Source organism: Macrotis lagotis, chromosome X (genome assembly GCF_037893015.1).
Source record: "Macrotis lagotis isolate mMagLag1 chromosome X, bilby.v1.9.chrom.fasta, whole genome shotgun sequence".
Lineage (NCBI taxonomy): Eukaryota > Metazoa > Chordata > Mammalia > Peramelemorphia > Peramelidae > Macrotis > Macrotis lagotis.
The window spans coordinates 501334423-501355712 of NC_133666.1; the positions used below are offsets into that span (position 1 = coordinate 501334423).

The 21290-nt window shown below is 33.3% G+C and overlaps 1 protein-coding gene across 7 annotated transcripts in view; it reads left to right on the top strand.

Annotated features, from left to right (window-relative positions):
* Nucleotides 1-21290, top strand: part of ATP9B (ATPase phospholipid transporting 9B (putative)) — a 487939-nt gene that overhangs the window by 421793 nt on the left and 44856 nt on the right. For all 7 annotated transcript variants that reach the window (XM_074204072.1, XM_074204073.1, XM_074204074.1 and 4 more), the window contains 5 exons: nt 4263-4424; nt 5235-5327; nt 16588-16671; nt 17405-17575; nt 20657-20755. In XM_074204072.1, the coding sequence (XP_074060173.1) occupies nt 4263-4424; nt 5235-5327; nt 16588-16671; nt 17405-17575; nt 20657-20755 (609 nt within the window). The remainder of the gene's footprint in view (nt 1-4262; nt 4425-5234; nt 5328-16587; nt 16672-17404; nt 17576-20656; nt 20756-21290) is intronic.

Sequence of the window (21290 nt, forward strand, 5' to 3'; positions counted from 1 at the left end):
CCAGCTCCTTTTACAGATAAGGAAAATGAGGCAAATGGGGTTAAATGATTTGCCCAGTGTCACACAGCTAGTAAGTGACTGAGGCAGGAAAATGTCTCCTGTCTTCTGTCTCCAGACCCAGCAATCTATTCATAATATCACCTAAATACCCTTTTCTTAATGCTTACTCCTTTAACTAATTCACATCTTTTTTGATCATAAATTTTCATAATATGTGTTTCCATGCCCTCATATGTTTATTAAATATCATTAATAATATGCTACAGTCTATTTCTATCTCTTTTGCCATTGCCTTTGAGGTCACTTATAATTTTTATTTTTCTGTTTTGTGATTTACAGCATCCCTTGGAAAATATCAGTTTCAGAAAAATAAGTGTATTCTAGGTTGGAAGGAACAGCTGAGACCTTTTTTGTTCAACATATACCTCAATAAGACTCCCTCTATGACAAATCTAGCATTGTTTTTAGCTTTGCTCTAAGTTACTATATTGTAATAGAAAGAGTCCATTGACTCTTAAGTCAAAAGACTTTGATTTAAATTCTGTCCCTGATACTTGCTGCCTGTCTTACTTTGGGCTTATTACTGAAATATTCAAAGCTTCACTTTCTTTACCTGAAAAGTGAAGTTATTGGACCATCTTCCCTCTAAGGTCTAGATTTACAACTCCAAATTTATAATCCTAATAATTTTGTGACCTCTAGTAAAGGACATCACATTACTTCTCATGGCAACCCATTTTAGTTTGGGGTAGTTGTAATCCTTAAGAACATTTTCCTTACATCACAACTAAATTTTCCTATTTGCAGTTTAATTCAATTACCAGATATTAAGAGTCCAGACATTGTTCTAGACACTAGGAATAAAAAGATAAAAAATGAAATAGTACCTCCTCTGAAGGAGCTTAAATTCTATTGGTAAAGATAGCATGTGCATGTTTATACAGAAAAATAGAGAATAATGGGGAAAGATTTGATATAAAAAGTGAGCTATGTTTTGGAGGATGTGAGGAATTCTGAAAGGCAGGCATAAGATGAGAGAACATTTGTAGACTGGGGGGAGGACAGAGACAGCCAGCACAAAGGTTCAGAGATGGGGAGACCTGGAGGGTACTCTGTAAAGAACACAGGGAAGGCTGACTTGACTGGACCATCAAGTGGAGGAAAGTAATTCATTAGGAGACTAGAAAGGATGTTGAGTTCAGTATGGAAAAGGCTTTAAAAGCTACTTTGGGGCGGCTAGGCAGCGTAGTGGATAAAGCACCGGCCCTGGAGTCAGGAGTACCTGGGTTCAAATCCAGTCTCAGACACTTAATAATTACCTAGCTGTGTGGCCTTGGGCAAGCCACTTAACCCCGTTTGCCTTGCAAAAAAAAAGCTACTTTGAGGAGTTTATATTTTAACCTAGAAGCCAAAAAAAGAGTCATTGGAGTTTGTTGAGTAGGAAAGTAATATGATCATACCTGTGCTTAAAAGAAAATGTATTGTTAGCTAGGTGTAAGATGAATTGAAGCAGAAGGAGTAATTAAGAGTACATTGCAAAAGTGTAGGCAAAAGGAGATGAGACCTTGAATTAAAGTTGTGGTTTTGCGAATAGTGAACTGTACAATATATTGTGGAGATAATAAATGGCAAGATTATTAGTCAGTAGTAATTTCCATCCATTATCCTAGTTCTACCCTCTAAGCCCAAAGAGAATATGTATATTTTCTCTTTTATTTGACAACCCATCAACTTGCTTGAATATAGATATTCTGTCCCCAGCTTCCCAACATTTTTTTTTCAGGCCAGCTTTTATTCTTCTATCCCTAGATGACATCTGGAACTCACCATCCTGATTGTTCTCTGATACTTTTCCAGTGTCACTGCTAAAATGTTTTGCCCAGAATTGAACATTGTGCTTCAGATGTGATATGACCATGGCAGGATATAGCAAGAATGGTTTCTGATGCTACCTTTCTTAGTGAGCTTTAGGTTTCCTTAGCCTTCTTGACTTCTGTTACTTGCTTCTAGTCAATTAAAAACCTAGATTTTTTTTTTCTCAGAGAGGAAAAACTGCTTTCTAATTATACTTCCTCCTTGTGAACTTCCCTCTTATTGGTTCAGAATTCTGGGACTAGGTGGGTACAGAATGCTGTTCATATGCTTATAGGCAGTTGGATGGTACAACAGGCCTTAAGTCAGGAAAATCTTAGTGCAGATCCAGTTCCAGCACTTACTTACTAACTGTATGGCCCTGAGCAAGTCACTTAACCTCTGTTTGTTTCAGTGTAGAATAGGGATAAAATGGTACCCATCTTGCAGATTTTTTGTAAGAATCAAATGAGATAATATTTACATGGTACTTAGTACAGTGTCGGTGTTAAAGAGCATATAATTCGTGTTATATAAATATCCCTTTTTTGAGACACCTGTAAAAGGTTGTAAAAGTCACTAAATGTTCATTCCTAGAATTATCAAGACTTATAGTCTGTCACCAGGTCAATGTTCTGACCATTTCCAGCTTGGTAGAATGCTTCTCAGGCAAAATTCTTGAGAATACAGGGTCACTTTGCACCAAAATGAGGTAACATAGCAAGACTTTAGTGGAAGAAATAGAATTGAATAAGGTAAATTATATAGTAAAACTGAGACAAAACATTTCCCCTTTCAGTAAACTCTAGTGCTTTCCTGTTACCTATGCTCAAATATAAAATCCTATTTGACATTTAAAGTTCATCATAACCTGACCCCTTCACGTTTTCTAATACTATGCACTCTTATACCCACTCTGCAGTCCAGTATGCCACGGGCCTCCTTGTCTTTCTTTGTAAAAGAAACTCCATCTCTAAGTTAGACTCTAAAGAATTTCACTGGCCATTACCTGGACCTGGAACTCTGTCCCTTCTCATCTTCTCTTCCTAATATCCCTTTAAGCAGCAACTAAATTCCTACTTTCTGCAAGTAGCCTTTCCCTAACCGCCCTTATTCATGATGTCTTCCAAGATTATCCCAAATTTATCCTGTGTTTATCTTGTTTGCATATTGTCTCCTCCCATTAGACTGCGAGCTCCTGGACAGCAAGAACTGGTTTTTGCCCTTGTTTTCTTTGCTGGCACATAGTAGGTACTTAATAAATGCTTAATGTCTGGCCAATAATTAGAAGATGCAAAATAAAGTTCTAAAATGCATATATAAGTTAATATGTCATAGTCTTCTACAAAGCAAGCCAAGTGATAACTTTATATGGGAAAATTTATAACCATTAAAAATCCTCTTTATAGCTTCTCCCTATAAATGGTACTCATCGTTATCATGAGAGGCCATAAACAATATTGAAACTTACAATATACCATTTGATTTTTTTCTGATTATTTTTGAAAATGAAATTTAAAAGTCAGATGTTTTTTAAAATAGATAAAAATGCATTATTAAGTGAAGATCAAAAATCATGAAAATTTTGATGAGTACTGGTAATTTTTCAATATCCCTTATCCTTCTTTTATTATTGAATCCTAAATTATAGGTATTTTGAATTAATTTAACTGTAGAAAAGTTCTGAGTTATGTTGTTTGTTGAAACTTAAATATATGTAACACTTAAATAGTAAAGTTGTTTCCAAAGAGAGCTTCAAAAACATTTTAATATTAAAATATTTGCTTGTAGGAAGTATTCATAAATGACTAATTTTCTCTCATAATTGGTTCATTTTAATTGTTAAAGTAGTTTAAATTTAGATACATTGTATAGCTATTATTTTCCAAAATTCTTTGACCTATGATCAGCATGAAAATCATCTGTTTATATTACCAACTCCACAGATTGAGAAATGGAGAGAATGTGAGATAACATCTAATCAGTTCCTCTTCTTCCAGAATTAAATTATCCAGGAGAGATGAGTATTGGTTTGATACTAGTTTTCAAGGACCTCTAAGGAGCCGCTAAAGGAAATTAATTTCAATTTAGTAAAAACTGATTAATTCATAGTGAATAATGTTCTTTTTTAATTAAAAAAGAGATCAGGTAAACTTTTTTTTCAAAATGTACATCTAGAAAAATACTGTTTAGTACTATGGTTTATGTGATGAACCTACCCTATTGCTACCACAGGCACTCCCTTCATCCTGGGGGGGGAAGTAGAAACTCTTTGAGTTCCAAAGCTGTAAACCTTCCTAAGTTTGTCTTGCCATCACAAACCTTTTGACCTCTAAAGTTTCCCATTTGTCTTTGAAGCCATTTACATGAGGGAATAATTGACTTCTAACATTTTACATGGTTTTCTTTAGGTAGCTCTGGTACAGTGGACAGAGAGTGTTGGTCTTACTCTCGTTAACAGAGACCTAACCTCAATGCAGCTGAAGACCCCTGGTGGACAGATTCTGACATACTCTATTCTACAAATTTTTCCCTTCACTTCTGAGAGCAAACGTATGGGAATCATAGTGAGGGTAAGGTCTTTAAACTTATTTTGAAGAAATATATTCTGTTTCAATGTTTACATTATAAATAGACTACTCTGAAATGGTAGTTTCAATTAGTTATTTAAAAAACCTTATTCTTCAGCATCTAAATTATGAAATCAATAAAGAACTGAACAAACACAATGAAAGTTTCATCTTTTGTTCAAAACCTTATGTTTATGGTTAGATGTAGGAAAGAGAGGTAAAAAATTCAGTTTGCTCTCTGTGAACTCTCCTTTTTCAACAAAGCAAACTCAAGACCAGCCAATGGATGACTTAGAAATCCTTAAATTAATAATCTATTGATAGAGGAATTAGTGAGCAAATATAAAATAACTTCCTAATAGGGTAAATGATTGAATATGCAGGAATGCTTGCTTGTGAATCTTAGATGTCAGCTGAGCTGTTTGAAATTAAACAAAAACATGTTTAATTTATCCATCCTTATGACCATAAATTGACCAAATATCCACTGACCACTTTTTGAAGATTACATGTCTGTTGATGTATCTGGGAAATTTGTAAAACAACTGAGTTCTATAACTTATTCTATAAGCATTTGAGAAAAATGCCTGTATTGCTATTATATTCACAAATCTTTTTGACAAATTTTAATTTATTAATTAGCATCTCAAACAAAACATATTATCTTAGTTCTTGATTGTGTGTCTGATGAGAGAGTTCAGCCCATTAGGCAAAAGATTTATCACAAAGGAATATACTTTGTATTAACCCAACAGTTAGTTGTTAGAAATGCTACGATTTAAAAGAATCTGTTTAATTTCATCATATTTGCAGGATGAATCTACTGCAGAAATTACATTTTATATGAAAGGTGCTGATATTGCTATGTCTAGCATTGTACAGTACAATGATTGGTTAGAAGAAGAGGTAAGATCTTGCAATTTCTTTTTCTATAAAATGAGCTCTACAACACATTTAAATGATTAAGTTTTATAAGTAACAGAGAGAAAGCATATTTTCTGTTCTCAATTTTATTTTACCACTGATGTTGCTAGAATAAATTTACAAAAGGGAATTCTAAACCAAGCATTATTATCCAACAAAGTGCTTCAAAAGAGGGAAGTTGTTTTCTTTTCTTCATGATGCAAAAAAAGAAAATAGTAAAATAAAGCACAGAAGTGGGTCCTTTTCAATAGAGTTTTACAGATTGCTTCTTTCTTTTAGTATTAATCATGAAACAGATGGCAAATAATAGTTAACCATTTTTGAAGACTATTTTGAATTCTGTCAGAAGAAATTGGAGAATACTAAAAATTACTCAAATTTTAAAATAGTTTTATGAATGCAACCAATGTGTTGCTTTAAAACATTTAAGAAACTATCATTAACCTAATTGATTTTTTTTAAATTGTTCTAAGGTTCATTTGTCTCTCCACAGAATTTTTGCGGCCCAGATTCTAAAACCAATTTTTCTATCAAGTTACCCATAAAATAATCTTACTTTATCTAGAATTTTCCTTCCAGTAGTGAGATTTTTGGTTTTTTGGAAGCATAAGTAAAAACTTTTAAATTGTTGATCAATTCTTTGTCTGTTTCATATACACAAGTTATATTTTACCAAATCTGTAAATTCACATAAAACCCATCGTATAGTTAGGCATCAGCAATGATCTTAATCTGACATCCACAAAGACAATATGTTAATATAAAGATCACATCACATATGTTCATAATGATGCTGGCAATATGAATCAATATCTCCTTCAGGGCACTTTGATTCAATCAGGAACATGAATAAATTAAACTCCCTGAAGACCTACCAGAATGTCATAAAAATTACTTTTGGCGATAATGATGCACAATTAATTGTAAAGTATTTGTTAATTTATTTAGCTTTCTGGGGTCAAATCAATAAATGTCTTACATCAAACAGACAACACTAAATTTTTCCCCACAAAGACAGCTTTATTAAGATCATCATATATTATTTTTCCAGTCACATGTACATGTACATTTTATAGAGAATGTCATGGGTCTTTATGTGTGTGTGTGTATACACACACACACACACACACACACACACACACAAAGTAGCAACAACAATAAATATAATAAAATTTATATGATGCTGTTATGTTTGTTAAAAAGCCTTTACATAGTTATCTCTTTCAGTCCTTGCAACAACCTTGTAAGGTAAGAGTAACTGGGACTGAGAGAAGTTAAGAAATTTGCCAAAGGTCCCACAGCTGTCTAAGGGAGGATTTAAGCAAAAGTCTTTTGAATTCAAGTCTAGTCCTATATGCCAAATAATGGGGACAGCTATTAACTATATTTGAAAAAACAAAATATTTATGTGCATATATTTTATTCTAAAAGACTTTTGAGTTCACAAAAATAAGTATAAACAGGCTCATGAGTTTATGGTGATCTCTTCTTAAGAAAAAGCCTTAAAGTTGTAAACATGGGCTCAAACTTTGTTCTTAGAATCAGAAAGTATCAGATGTTTCACTTGGATGAAGTGGTTATTTTTATAATTTTACACCTGAAATGTGGGGATATTCATTATGGGGAAAATATATAAAAATATAACTATCAGAGACTGGATACAATCTCTTGATTAGTTTACAGTTGCTTATCTTTTTGGTTGATTTACTTCCTTCCAGTTCAGATGTTTCATACTCTTGTTATTGCTGCTTCCCAGATTCAAAATTCCAAGGCATTCTTTGGTTTGAAATACCAACACTTTATAATTTCCTCTTTTTCACATTGAGAGACCCCAAACTCAATGGCTTTCAGAGTAAAATACAATACTTAATTGTTCTGATACATGATTATTTCTTTCCAAAAAAGTACTCAATTATAGTAATCTAATTATATTAAGGTTTAATCTTATGTAAAATTTCATCTCTCTATAGAGGACTAATACAGATTGTAATATAAATCTACTAAATTGCTCCTTGGTTAAATACTAAGGAACAATTAGGAATATTCAACAATCTGTATCAAGTCACAAATAATAAAAGAGTTTATTTGTATAAAGCCCTTTTATCCCATTAGCCCTTTAAAAGATAATAGTAAAAATATTTTGATCTCTACAATACAAATGAAGAAACTGAAACTTGGGACTTAAGGGTTTTGTCCTATGTTAGCATAGAATATGCAATTCATGGACTTAGGTCAGTGATCTTTCCATATCATAGTCCTCCCCTAACATTGCTTTCATAATTTGTTCTTTCCCCAACAGTAGATGGAAAATAACATTTTTCAAATTTCTAGAAAGCTTTTTACCTTTCTCCAAAGGTACAATTGATGGCTGAAGATTTGCATCGATATTTATGAACATATATGTATGTGTGTGTGTGTGTATACATATATATATATATATATATATATATATGTATACTTAATGTTTGTGGTACAGTAGAGAGGTTTATACTCTCTAAAGCAAAATAACTTAAAAAGAACATTCTTCCTTCTTTTCACCAAAAAACAGGGGAGGCTTCCAAATCTGAATGTTGCTATTTTCCCCCCATCAATTAAAATTATAACCTTGTCTTTTCCTTTCTATTACATATTTGATATTTTGGAATACTAGGTGATATTATCAATTCTAAATACTCAGACAATCAAGCATTCAATATTATGTTTCTCTGAGTCACTATAATTCTGCCTTAAGATTCAACTCCAGCATTTTATATGTTGCAGTTAGAGATTATTTTTGTGCTTTATATGGATAGTGTCCAATGATGATTGCTGTGAGAGCCATAGTTTTCATTTCCAATTCAACCCATTATTAACCTGGTTTATTATTATTTATTTTTTGCATTTTTAAAAAGAGGAAGCCATTAATTCATTTATCTGTTTAGAGGTTTTCTGAAATACATTATCAGTGTATATTTAAATGTGCTTTTGGAGTACACATTTTCTAAATTTGCTATCCTAAAGTCATCATCTACCAAGGAAAAATACAGTATGTACATACAACATGCATTAAACCTTCAAAAGACAGTTTTCAGCTACTTGATTCAAGTCTTAATAGTTTTCTGCTAGGATATTTTGAAATAAATTTATAAATTCTATAAGACCCATGAGTTATGGTATATGGTCAATTAGGAATATACAGCCTAGGATTTAAAAATTCTTGGAGAAAAAACTGTCTGGTACAAATAGTACCAAGCCTTTCAGGATTTCTGTTTTGGTTTGCTTAAATGAAAAGTGAAATCATACATTTACAAATAAAAAGGGACCTTCAAGTAGGTCAATCCCTGCTTTTCAGTCAGGTTCCAGACTTAATTAACATGGCCAAGTTCATAGCTCAGTTTTGAACCCAGGTCCTCTGCCTCCAAATCCATTACTCTTTCTACTGTTCTACAATGCTTCCCATTACCCATGCAGAAGTGACAAATAAGTTTAATAATGTTTGATGCAAATACTTGTAGAAAATGTTATTATTAAAACATTTTTCTAGTGGTTTAGTTATGTACCTTAAATTTCCTTTTCTTTGTTTTTCAAACTTTTTTTAAAACATATATTCCTTGTGAGAAACTTTGTAAAGAAAAGAAATGTTACCTTTGAAGTTTCAAAACCAATGTCATTGCCAAAGATAGTTTCTGAGCTCCATATTTATTTAGTGACTAAAACCAATTTATTTGTTCTTTGCCCCTTTCAGTCATCTTAGACGGTTTTACTTTTAGGATAAGGTAAACATGAGATGTTTCAATAATACACTCACATAGGGAAACTTAAAACCACAAAAATTTAAAGTTTAGAATTTAAATACTGTCTGAAACATTGGCACTGTTAGCATAAACAGGTAATCTACCCATTAAAATAAGCTCCCTATTCATGCCCAGAGACTAAGAGAAATTAGAGCAAGTTCCATGAGAATCAGGCAAGAGACCTAAAAATAAATTTAATATATTCTTTGTCTCTTTCTGGTTTTTTTTTTTGTTTGACTTTAATGGGAATTTGTTTGCAAGGTGAGCTTTGACTGTACTTCCCTATAAGTATATGCTTATATTTTCTCATTCTTTTGATTTGCAAACTAGAGATATTGCTTCACTACTCCTTGATAAACCTTTTGTTCATCTCTTGTTGACTGGAAAATTCCTCACAGGTCGTTCTTTCTCCTTGCCTCCTTAACTCTTTAGAGCCTTTATAAGTATTAAGGAATTTGAAGCTATTTTACTGAAGCTCTCTTCTACTTCAGATTTCCTATACTTTGCTTATTCATTGTCTCATCTTTCCACCTGTCTGAGGGGAAAAAAAAGATATCTTTCTTCCCAAAGCTAAACTGTAAACTGTGTTCTCCAATTTATACCCTTTTACCTCATCCAAAACCTTCCTCCTTCAGTTTTTATGTTTGTACTTTCTGTCTTCCTCCTTTCATTTGTTCCTTCATTTTTGCTTATAAATAAGCTCAGGAAAAAAAAATTCATCAACTCTACTACTCAAGATATAATTCTATTTCTTTTCTTTCTTTCACTATCAGAGGTCTCAGAAAAAAATATTTTTTATTCTATCCTGTGAAACTTTTTCCAAAATCACTTTTTCCTTCTTGAAACTTTCAACCATTGACTTCTGTAAAAACATACTACATAATTCTTGTACTAACCTCTCACTATTTGATGGGTTCTTCTTCTTCCTTCCCCATTGTCCAATTCTCATCATTCCTAAGGTTCAGTTCTCAGTTCTTTTTCTCTTCCTCCACTACTACTACCCATCTCCTCTAATTCATCCTACCTATTTTTCTCTAGTCATATTTCTGATCATTTCATTTTCCTTTGGTCTGGCATTCAAGGCTCCAGGTTCTGACTCCAACTGATCCACTACCTTCTTACATGCACATTAAACTCCTGTCAAAATAAACTTTACAGTTTTCTACATCTTACAATTTTAATACATGTCTATGTTTTCTATATCTTTACTAATGTTCCTTCAACTTGAAATGTCCAACTCACCTTTTATGTCTTTCAAAATGCTCTTCGACCTATTAATTCATACAGCTATTTCTGTGACACTTTGTCATCTCTCCCAAGCTACATATATATCTCCCTTATCTAAACTCCACTTCCATGGTATTAAAAAAAAATTTTAGTTAACAAAAATCTATTTTATCTACCTTTCATTTCTCTTCCTCTCCCACTCATTGGACAGAAAGTCCTTTGTAACAAATAAAGCATGAACATCAAGCAAAACAAATTCCACAATGATCATGTTTAAAAAACATGTGTGCATGTATATATACTATATGTATATATTATGTATGTGTGTATATACTGTGTATTATGCATGTATATACTATGTATACACATGTATGTATATTATGTATATGTGTGTATTCTCTATACTATGTATGTATAGTATTATTATGTGTATGTGCATATACTGTGTGTATGTATTTTATGTGTGATACATATTGTATGTATGTATATACTGTGTGTTTGTGTGTATGTATATTATGTGTGTATTTGTGTATGTATATATTACTATATGTGTATGTGTATGTACTATGTATGTATATCGTGTGTGTTTATGTACTGTATTATGTGTATATATACTCTGTGTGTATCGTGTGTATGTGTGTGTATTTGAGTATGTATGTGTATATATACTATGTATATTATGTATATAGTAGTGTGTATGTATATATACATTATGTGTATATGCATGTATATATTATGTATGTATACTATGTGTGTAGTATGTGTGTGTTATGTACTGTGTATGTATGTATATTGTGTGTATGTATGTACCATATACATATACTTTTTAAAACATGATCAATGTGGGAATATATATATATATATATACACACATATATATATGTATATGTATATATATATATATATATATATATGTATATGTATATATATATATATAATTTAGTGCCCTGAATTCATTATTTCTTATTGTATGCAGTCCTCTGGAATGATTGCAATGACTTAAAACTTTTGGTTAAAATCTTCAGAGTTGTTTGTTTATCTTTATAGTGTTCTTATTGCATATATTATTCTGGTTCTGCTCACGTCACTAGGCATTGCTTCATAATAGTCTTCCCAGGTTTCTCTAAAAACATCCCCATCAGGGCAGCTAGGTGGCTCAGTGGATAGAGCACCCACGCTGGAGTCAGTAGTACCTGAGTTGAAATCCAGCCTCAGACACTTAATAATTACCTAACCGTGTGGCCTTGGGCAAGTCACTTAACCCCATTGCCTTGCAAAAAACAAAACAAAACAATAACAACAACAACAAACATCCCCATCATCATTTCTTATAACACAACAGTATTCCATTACATTCATATTCCATGATTTTTTCAATTATTCTCCCAGTTGATGGGCATCTCCTTAGTTTCCAGTTTTTTGTCTCTACAAAAAAAACTGCTAGAAATAAACATATTTATAGGATTGCTTTTCCTCTTTTTAATATCTCTTTGGGTATCTGCTTGATTGTAGTGTCCCTGGGTCATAGGATTAGTAACTTTGGGAGCATAGTTCCAGATTACTTTCCAGAATATCATTTCACAGTTCTACCAATACTTTATTAAAGTACCTACTTTCCTGTAGTCCCTCCCAACATTTATCATTTTCCTTTTTTTGTCTGCTTTGTTAATCTTATGAGTGTGAAGTGTAACCTGAGTTTCTTTAATTAATATTAATAATTATCAATAATTTAGAGCATTTTTTCATGATTTTTTGATTTTATATGATTTTTATTCCTTTGACAGTTCCATACTCATAGCCATTCAGCATTTTTCATTTGGGAACTGTCTCTTAATCTTATAAATTTGAATCCATTCCTTAATTATCTTAGAACTCAGATTTTTTGTTAGAAAAACTTATCATGAAGATTTTCCTCATTTATTTGCTTTTCTTCTAATTTTAGCTACATTGGTCTAATTTGTGCAAAATCTTTTTTTTTAATTTTATATAATCAAATCAGAATATTTTGTTGTCTCTCTTATGGCATTTATCCTACGTTGCTTGTTACGTTTTTCAAATATTTGCTATATACAAAACGCCATGGTATGAGAATAAAGGAATAATAAAGATATAAGCCTTGATCCTATAGAATCTTATTATTTCTAGTAAGAAGAATATAGACAAATATTCAATAAATATAAAAAATATAATTCAATTTTGTTGAAAATTGTATAGAAATTATAATTCAACTTTGATAACAGCTGGTTGCACTTTAGTAGAAAATCTTCAAAAATTACTGTGACTACCTAAAAAAAATTCTTCACCCAAACTACTCAGGATGAGATGATATTTCCAAACTTACTCAGTCTGGTCCCCAGACAATACACCATCTGTCACCATGTCTTATACTTGTAAAATTTTCTATCTTAAAAAAGACCTACTAAAGCTTATACTTTATTGGTATAGTTTCAGGAAGGTTCAGCTCGATGGCACAGTGGATAAAACACTGGCCTTGGAGCCAGAAGGATGGGAGTTTGACACTTGACACTAGCTGTGTCACTTTAACCCTGATTGCCTCACATCCAGTCGTCCTGATTCATATCTGGCCACTAGACCCAGATGACTCTGGAGAAGAAAGTATGACTGGTGACTTAGCACAGCACCCCCTCACTAAAATCTACTTCATGTGCTTGTCATGGCATAACCTCCCCTGAGGTCATGGTCTTCTCTGGGAAAGAAGGGCAAACATCATAGATTTAGGAGAGCCAAAAATTACCTTTGTGTCATAGATACAAAATATTACAACAACAACAAAACAAACAGAAATAGATTTAAAAAAAAGATAAATGACATACTCTTTCTAGTTATTTAGTAAATTTCAGAATGAAAAAGACATGAGAAGTTATTTATTTCAATTGAGAATTGAAGAAAATAATCTAACAAAAGGTCACCCAACCTTTGTAACAGATAGCTCTAATAATGGGAAACATGTTATTTCCATAGATTATTCATTCCATATTGGAATAGCCCTAATAGGAAATTTTTCTTTGCACAGAGCCTGATTGCTTCTTTCTATAAGTTCTACCCAGGTCATCTTCTTGCCATCTACTAATAGATGTAGTACTTGTCATCAGAACTAGTAGATCTCCATGGAGCTTGACCTAGAGGATATAATCCATTTAACCTGGAACTCTGTCTCTGGTATCCACTTTGTCCCATTGGATAATTGCATCAATACAAATTCACAACTCTATCTAGTTGGCCCCAGCCATTATTATTCCAAAGATTGTGCCTTGAAGATTTTATCCCACTGGAACTCTCTGGTGAATATGTGAGTGCAAATTGACAAGGCATACTATATCTAACTTTCCTTATCCATGATATACATTCCACTTATGCCATCTCTTTGTCATGTGCCATACTTTCATACATGACATGTTCATATACGCTTTTTTATTAAAATTTTCCCCCAATTACATGAAATAGCAGGTTTCAACATTCACATCTATAAACTCGAGTTCCAAATTTTCTTCCTTTCTCCCACTTCACTTACCCCTCATTGAGAAAACAAGTTACCTGGTCTAGGATAAAAATGTGTAATCATTCACATAGACTTTTTACTTATTTCTTCAGAAGCCATAATCAAATCAATACTGCCCTTGCTACTAGAAAGGACATATCAGTCAACTCCCCAAGATATCAACTCACCATCACTGTGGCTTCCCAAATACACTCTCTCCTGGCTACCACTGTCTTTTATTTGCTATCTCCTCTATAAGAAAGTAAGTTAACTGAAGATAAGGATTACCTTGCTTTTGTTTTTGTAGCACAGTGTTTATAGCACATAGTAATTGCTTAATTTTTTTTATTCATCAATCATTCATTTATTCCACCCATTGCCACCCATTGGTCCTCTGGGACCAAGCAAAGCAATCCTATTCCTCTTTCATGTGACAGGTTTTAAAGATAACCCTCTCCCTTTTCCCCCATCTTCTCTTTTCCTATTTATATATTCCCAGTTCCTTAAATCAATCCTGTTAACATAAGATCCAAGGGACTATATACCATCTTGATCACTCTCTTCTATACACTCCATTTCATCAGTGTCCTTCTTAAAATGAAAAATGGTCTACCCAGAACTAAATCCAGTTGTTCTGATCAGGGCAGACCACATTTGTCAGTGACAAGACTGGCATTTTTCTCATCCTATATACCTCTTTTAATATAACCTAATATCACATTAGTCCTAATATTTAAAAGAAGGAAGGTGGACAGTGACCTCTTAAGTTCTCTTCCAAATCGAGATCTCTAAAACTGTGATCAGTCTCTTTAACAGCTTTTTAACAAGGTTGACTCATATTGAATATGTTGTCCTGTAAACTTTTTTCATTCTTTTCAAATGACCTGTTATCTGCCCATCAATCTTGTTCTTGTAAATCTGGAGTTTTTTGATCACAGATATGACTAACTTTTGGCTTGTTGAATTTCATCATATTAGATTTGACCCAGTGTTCTAACCTCTCAGGATTTTTTAACCCAATTTAGACATACAATATATCAGCCATTAGTTCATTGTTAAGTCATCTGCATATTAGATGAGCATTCCATCTCTACCCTTCTGCATGTCATTAATGAAAATGTTAAATAGTACAGTATTAGATTCCTTAAAGATTGCACTGGATATTTCCTTAACATCAAACTATACATTTAAAAGTGCACTATCATCCAGCCCACTTCTCACCCTCTTTTCTATACCAATAGAATGAAAAATTGTATCAAAATATTTACTAAAATATAGGTAAATTATGTCTTCAGCATTCTTCTCATCTCAGTCTAATAATTATACCAAAAAAAAAAGAGATCGGATTATGGGAGGGAGCTGGAAATAAAGTTAGTCTTTATGACCTGTTCTTAACAAAACTCTGACACATTAATTCCTTGTGCTTTCTATTCTAGATGTTCATCATGAATTATCTTTTAACAATAAATTTGAGAATTCTTTTTTCTTTTTTTTTTTTTTTGATATTTTACAAGTTCCATGTCTTTATCTTCCACCAAAGCAAATCACAAATACACCATGATTATCATTTAGTTGTCATTCTGTGGGGTGATTCTTGTCCAGTTATGTCTGTAAAACCTTTCCAAATATACTACATATTCTCCCCCCCCTTTTTTTTACACATCAGTATTACTAATGTAATACTCAGGGTATCACTGGTTTTTTAAAAAGTATATATTAAATGTAATCTTGAATCATAACAGTCGCAAAATTTAGAGTGAATTATCAATGACTTAGAATAACTCAATAAAATGAAAATTCATTACTTCAAGCCTGAACTATTCTAGTAGCCTTTTTTTTTAAGGTTTTTGCAAGGCAAATGGGGTTAAGTGGTTTGCCCAAGGCCACACAGCTAGGTAATTATTAAGTGTCTGAGACTGAATTTGAACCCAGGTACTCCTGACTCCAGGGCCAGTGCTTTATACACTGTACCACCTAGCCACCCTCTAGTAGCCTTCTGATTGGTCTGTCTGCCTCAAGTCTCTTGTCACTCCAATTTATCCTGCATTCAACCACTTTTCTTAAAGCCATTTCTTCTTCCTACTCAATAAATTACAGTGACTCTCTTTTGCCTCCAGGAACAAATACAAAATATTTGATTTGGTATTCAAAATCCTTCATAACACTAACCTTTCCTACTTTGTAGTCTTATACCTTAACTTCCAGCCTCATATTCCACAGTCCACAAACATTGGCATTCTGGCTATTTCATAAACAAAACACTCTTGTTCCAGACATTCTGACTTTCCCCCATGCTCTTTCTCCTCCTCTCTTTTAGTCCCAGCTAAAATCCCATATTTTACCAGATGTCTTCTCTGACACCCCTTAATTGCACTTGCACACTATACATATATATATATATATATATATATATATATATATATATATATATATATATGCATGCACATATACATGTATGAATTTATGTCATTTCCTTCCATTAGATTGAGAGCTCTTAGAGTATACAGCCTACATTTTAGTCATCATTTTATCTTTACCCCTAATTCTTAAATGCTTAATGCTTAATAAAAATGGTAATAATTAAGAACCTGAATATCTATCATCTATATACATACACATTTGTACATATAGAGATAGTGATAGTTATATGACTGTTAACTAGTCTAACTTCTAGGGTAAATAGAATTTTTTTCCAGCTCACAAAACATTAGGATTACAAAACTCCCTTTTTTCATTTTTCCAGTGTGGTAATATGGCACGAGAAGGATTGCGTACTCTTGTCGTTGCCAAAAAATCATTAACAGAAGAACAATATCAAGATTTTGAGGTATGTGATTTATAATAATTACATTTCCTAGTTCATTGTATTATCTATATTCTTTATTAAAATCAGAAAGATAGATAAAGCATGAGCTTGTTACTTTCTTTAAAATTTCAATTGAAGACTTGATTGTGAGCATCGTATCCTATAATTCAAGACATAAGAAACATAGGTGATTTATCCTGTTACAGAGTGTTCATGCAGGATTAATTGAAGATTATATTTCTCGGACATCTGATTTGTTAATAAAATTGTGTTTTCCTACCATTTGGAATTTCTATGTTTCTAATTTAAACTGCATAGACTGAAAACCCTTTGAACTCTTTTCCCTGTATATAATCAGACCTAAATCATATTTACATTAAAGAATTATCCCTAAATATGTCAATGTCAGTGTTGTGTGAGGTGGTCCAATTCCTTTATCCCTCACCTTTTTCAGCTTCCTATTCCCAGGTTAGCAGGAATCAGTGCTTATGAAAGGTAGAACCAGATAAAACATTCTTATCTCGGGGATTATCATCTTCTTAGAGGGCATTGGAGCTTGCAGCTCACATGTGGTCAACATATTAGTCACATCCAAAACTGTGCCAAACACTTTGTGCTAATGATATTCTACTTCTATATGTAATCAGTCTTTTTCAATTTTTGGTAAATATCATGAATTTTCATAAAGTCAGTAACCTCTGATAGATTCAGTCTTTGAACTACAATGAATAACAGTCTCTGTTTCTGTCCCCAGAATCGATACAGCCAAGCTAAATTAAGTATCCATGACAGGACACTGAAGGTGGCTGCTGTTGTAGAGAGTGTGGAGAGAGAGATGGAATTACTATGCCTCACTGGCGTGGAAGACCAGCTCCAGGCTGATGTCCGACCAGCCCTGGAGATGCTAAGGAATGCGGGGATCAAGGTGCTGAAGGTTTCTCTGCTCTTGTGAGACATGTTCTACCTTGGCCCGTACAGACTTTTTAAATGTTTGTTGAAAAATTGATAGATGCAACAAAGAGCCGAGTCTCAAGGAAGGATATGAATGCTGAGAAGCAGAAATCCCAGGATCATAAGAGTTAGAACTAAAACAATTCTTAAAGATCTTGAGATTATAGACTAGAGCTAGAATCCAGAGATTCCAGCCCCTCACTGTACAAATAAGGAAATTAGAGATCCTGAGAGTCTAAGGGATTTAGAAGTAACAGACTGAGAGAAGGTTGTTGGACATGGCAGTCAGGAGAATTATAGGCAGTAGGAATCCATATAACTACCAAAAGTGGATGGGTAATATCAAATTAGAAGCTATATTGAAGAGAGTTGTAGGTACTTGAATGAATGGCAAGGCCTCTCCTAAATTTCCTTTATTAGGCTCATTCTCAATGCTTTACCCCAACTGAAGACATTCCCCAAGGTTCTGCCCTTTGCCTTACATCTTCTTTCTGAGGGGAGGGGAGGGAAAGGAGCAGAGAACAAGTATTGATTAGGTGTCTACTGTGTGCCAGACACCATAGTACTTTGCAATACATATACCCTTTCCCTCTTGGTTTATCATCTCTTTGCCTAGGACTCACAAATCTCTCTTTCTGTACGCCAGTCTCTCCTGTCCCACATCTGCCACTAGACATTTCAACCTGGGTGCTCCAAACATCTCAAAATTAACAAATACAAACCAGAATTCATTTATCTTGTCCCCAAAACTCACTCTCTACCAAATGTCCCTATTTCTATTGAGTGTATCAACATGCATCTAGTCCCCCTTGTTCATGTCTTTGGTATTATCTTTTCCTCTTCACTGTCCCTTAACCTAATGCCTACTCACCAAATCTTTCCATTTCTTCCTCCATCCTATCACCCTTCTCTTTTTTTAATATATAAATATCTTGTTTGTTTTTCCAATTACATACATTGGTAGTTTCCATCAATCTTTTTTAGGGTTTTGCAAGGCAAGTGGGGTTAAGTGGCTTGCCCAAGGCCACACAGCTATTAAGTGTCTGAGGCCAGATTTGAACTCAGGTATTCCTGACTCCCAAGGCCGGTGCTCTATCCACTGCACCACCTAGCCACCCCCAATCATTTTTTTTTGCAAGGTTTTTGAGTTTTACAATTTTTTCCCTCCTTCTCTCCTACCCCCAAGAGAAAGCAGTCTGATTTAGCTTTCTATTTGCAACCATAGATCAAAACTGAATGTGTTGTGAGAGAATAATCATATCCAAAAGGAAGGAAGAAAACATTACAGAGAAAAAAATGACATAATACATAAGAAGTAACTTTAACAACTGAAGATAATAAACTTTGGTCTTCAATTAAATTCCACAGTTCCTTCTGTGGATAGAGATGGTATTCCCCATCCCAGATCCCCTAAAATTGTCCCTGATTGTTGCACTTGATTAGTCCATCCTGGTTGATCATCACCCCATGTTGTTGTTAGTGTATATAAATGTTCTTCTGGTTCTGCTCATCTCTCTCAGCACCAATTCATGCAAGTCTTTCCAGGCTTTTCCTGTCCCTCATGATTTCTTATAGAACAATATTGTTCTATAGCATTCATATACCATAACTTGTTTAGCCATTTCCCAATTAATGGGCATCCCCTCAATTTCCAGTTCTTTGCCACTAACAAAAGAGCTGCTATGAAATTTTTGTATATGTCATTGCCCTTCTTACTACTCACATAGCTACCTGTTTAGTCCAGTCCTTAGTCATCTGTCACATGTCGCCAATGTTATTTTCCTTATTTTCATTATACTCCAATCATTCCTGGTTGCCACGGGATAAAATAGAAACTTCTATTTGACATTTAATGGCCTTCACAACCTGACCCCAATCTTTCCAGCCTCATTATAAATTATTCCCCAGCCAGGCCATCTTGTCTTTTGCATTCCTTCTCAGCAGCACTCCACCTCCTATCTGTTACCCTGGCTATTCCCAACTCCATTGTACCCCATGCCTGGAAGTCACTCCTTCCCCACTTCTGCCTCTTAGAATTACTTGCTTTCTTCAGAACTCATCTTAAGTACTACCTTTTATGGAAATTATTTATTGACCCTTCTTGTTGCTGCTTCTTTCCCTTTCCCCCAGACTTTTTTATTCTAGTGATACTTCTTTATTTATCTGCATATTTCCCCACATAAACTACAGATTTCAAGGAGATGAAGTATTAAAGGGAGCAATGCTAAAAATCCAAGGTATATTCAACTTTACTGGTTTCTAGTACATATACGTGGTGCAAAATAATAGAAGGAATGAAAAGATGAGGATTTCAGATATTAGTAATAGTCATTTCTAGAGTATACTAGATTGTTTATTAATATATTTCTAGTCAGTCATTTTGACAAGGAAAAATTCATTTCAGTTATCTGCATATTTCCAAAATTATTTAGCGTATCATATAAACTCTCCAAATATTTGTTAATTTTAAATGTGTGACATGTTATAAACAGTCTCTATATTATTGATTTTGGGGTAGGTTGATTATCACCATGGATCTCACTATCACATTTCAAAATTGGTTTATATAATTTCTATAGGGGCAGCTAGGTGGCGCAGTGGATAGAGTACCAGCCCTGGAGTCAGGTGTACCTGAGTTCAAATCCAGCCTCATACACTTAATAATTACCTAGCTGTGTGACCTTGGGCAAGTCACTTAACCCCATTGCCTTGCAAAAAAAACTAAATAATTTCTGTAAAAATTCCAACTTTAAAATTCCTTGAGACTGTGATTACTGTGTTTTGTGCTTGCTGTATAGATTAGGTCCTTTTTCAGATCCCTAAGAAAAAAATGTTTCTTCTCACATTGAATCCTTTGTGAAGAACCAAATACATGTAAAGCACTGTGAACTTGCAAACTTTTGTTTGTATTTAAACTAAACCTAATTATCTACTTCTATGTTTTAATTAGTATGGCAAAAACATTCCCATTCCTCCACCACTCCTCTTAAACTAGGCTGGAAAAGAAGGAAAGTGCTTCAGATTTTTTAATTCATCTGTTTAAATTGTATTCTAGATATGGATGCTAACAGGAGACAAATTGGAGACAGCTACCTGCATTGCCAAAAGCTCTCACTTGGTATCTAGAACCCAAGATATTCATATTTTCAGACCTGTAAGTATATTTCAAAATAATTTGAAATGGAACTTTTAATCTCAGCTGAAATTGTCATTTTGTTCTGCCAGAATACATAAGTAGTAATTTACCAATTATTACATTTCTAATTAGAGAAAAATATTCATTAACTACAATAGTTTGTCACTATATAATTTATAAAAAATCTTTAGAAGTAGCTATATTGATTCAAGGTAGATTTTCTGTTAACTGAGTATGTTCAATGATACTACAAAAACTGCTTTTTCAAAACAGAGTCCCAAATACAAAGTAGAAATGTTTTTAATCTACCATTTTCAAGTCAAATGCATTTTTCTTAATTATCTCTTAAACAAAATTAGTAGAGACAAACTGAATTTATGTGTATACTGTATTATTAGTTATGACTAAATTTAATTCAAACCAAAATAAAGATTTCTTGGGTCTTGATTGATGGTGGGTGAACAGACATTATGTGTCTGTGTCTGTTCTAAATGAACCACTTGCACCTACAGAAATAATTATTTGAATATAATTTACATGTAAATGTAGTTTA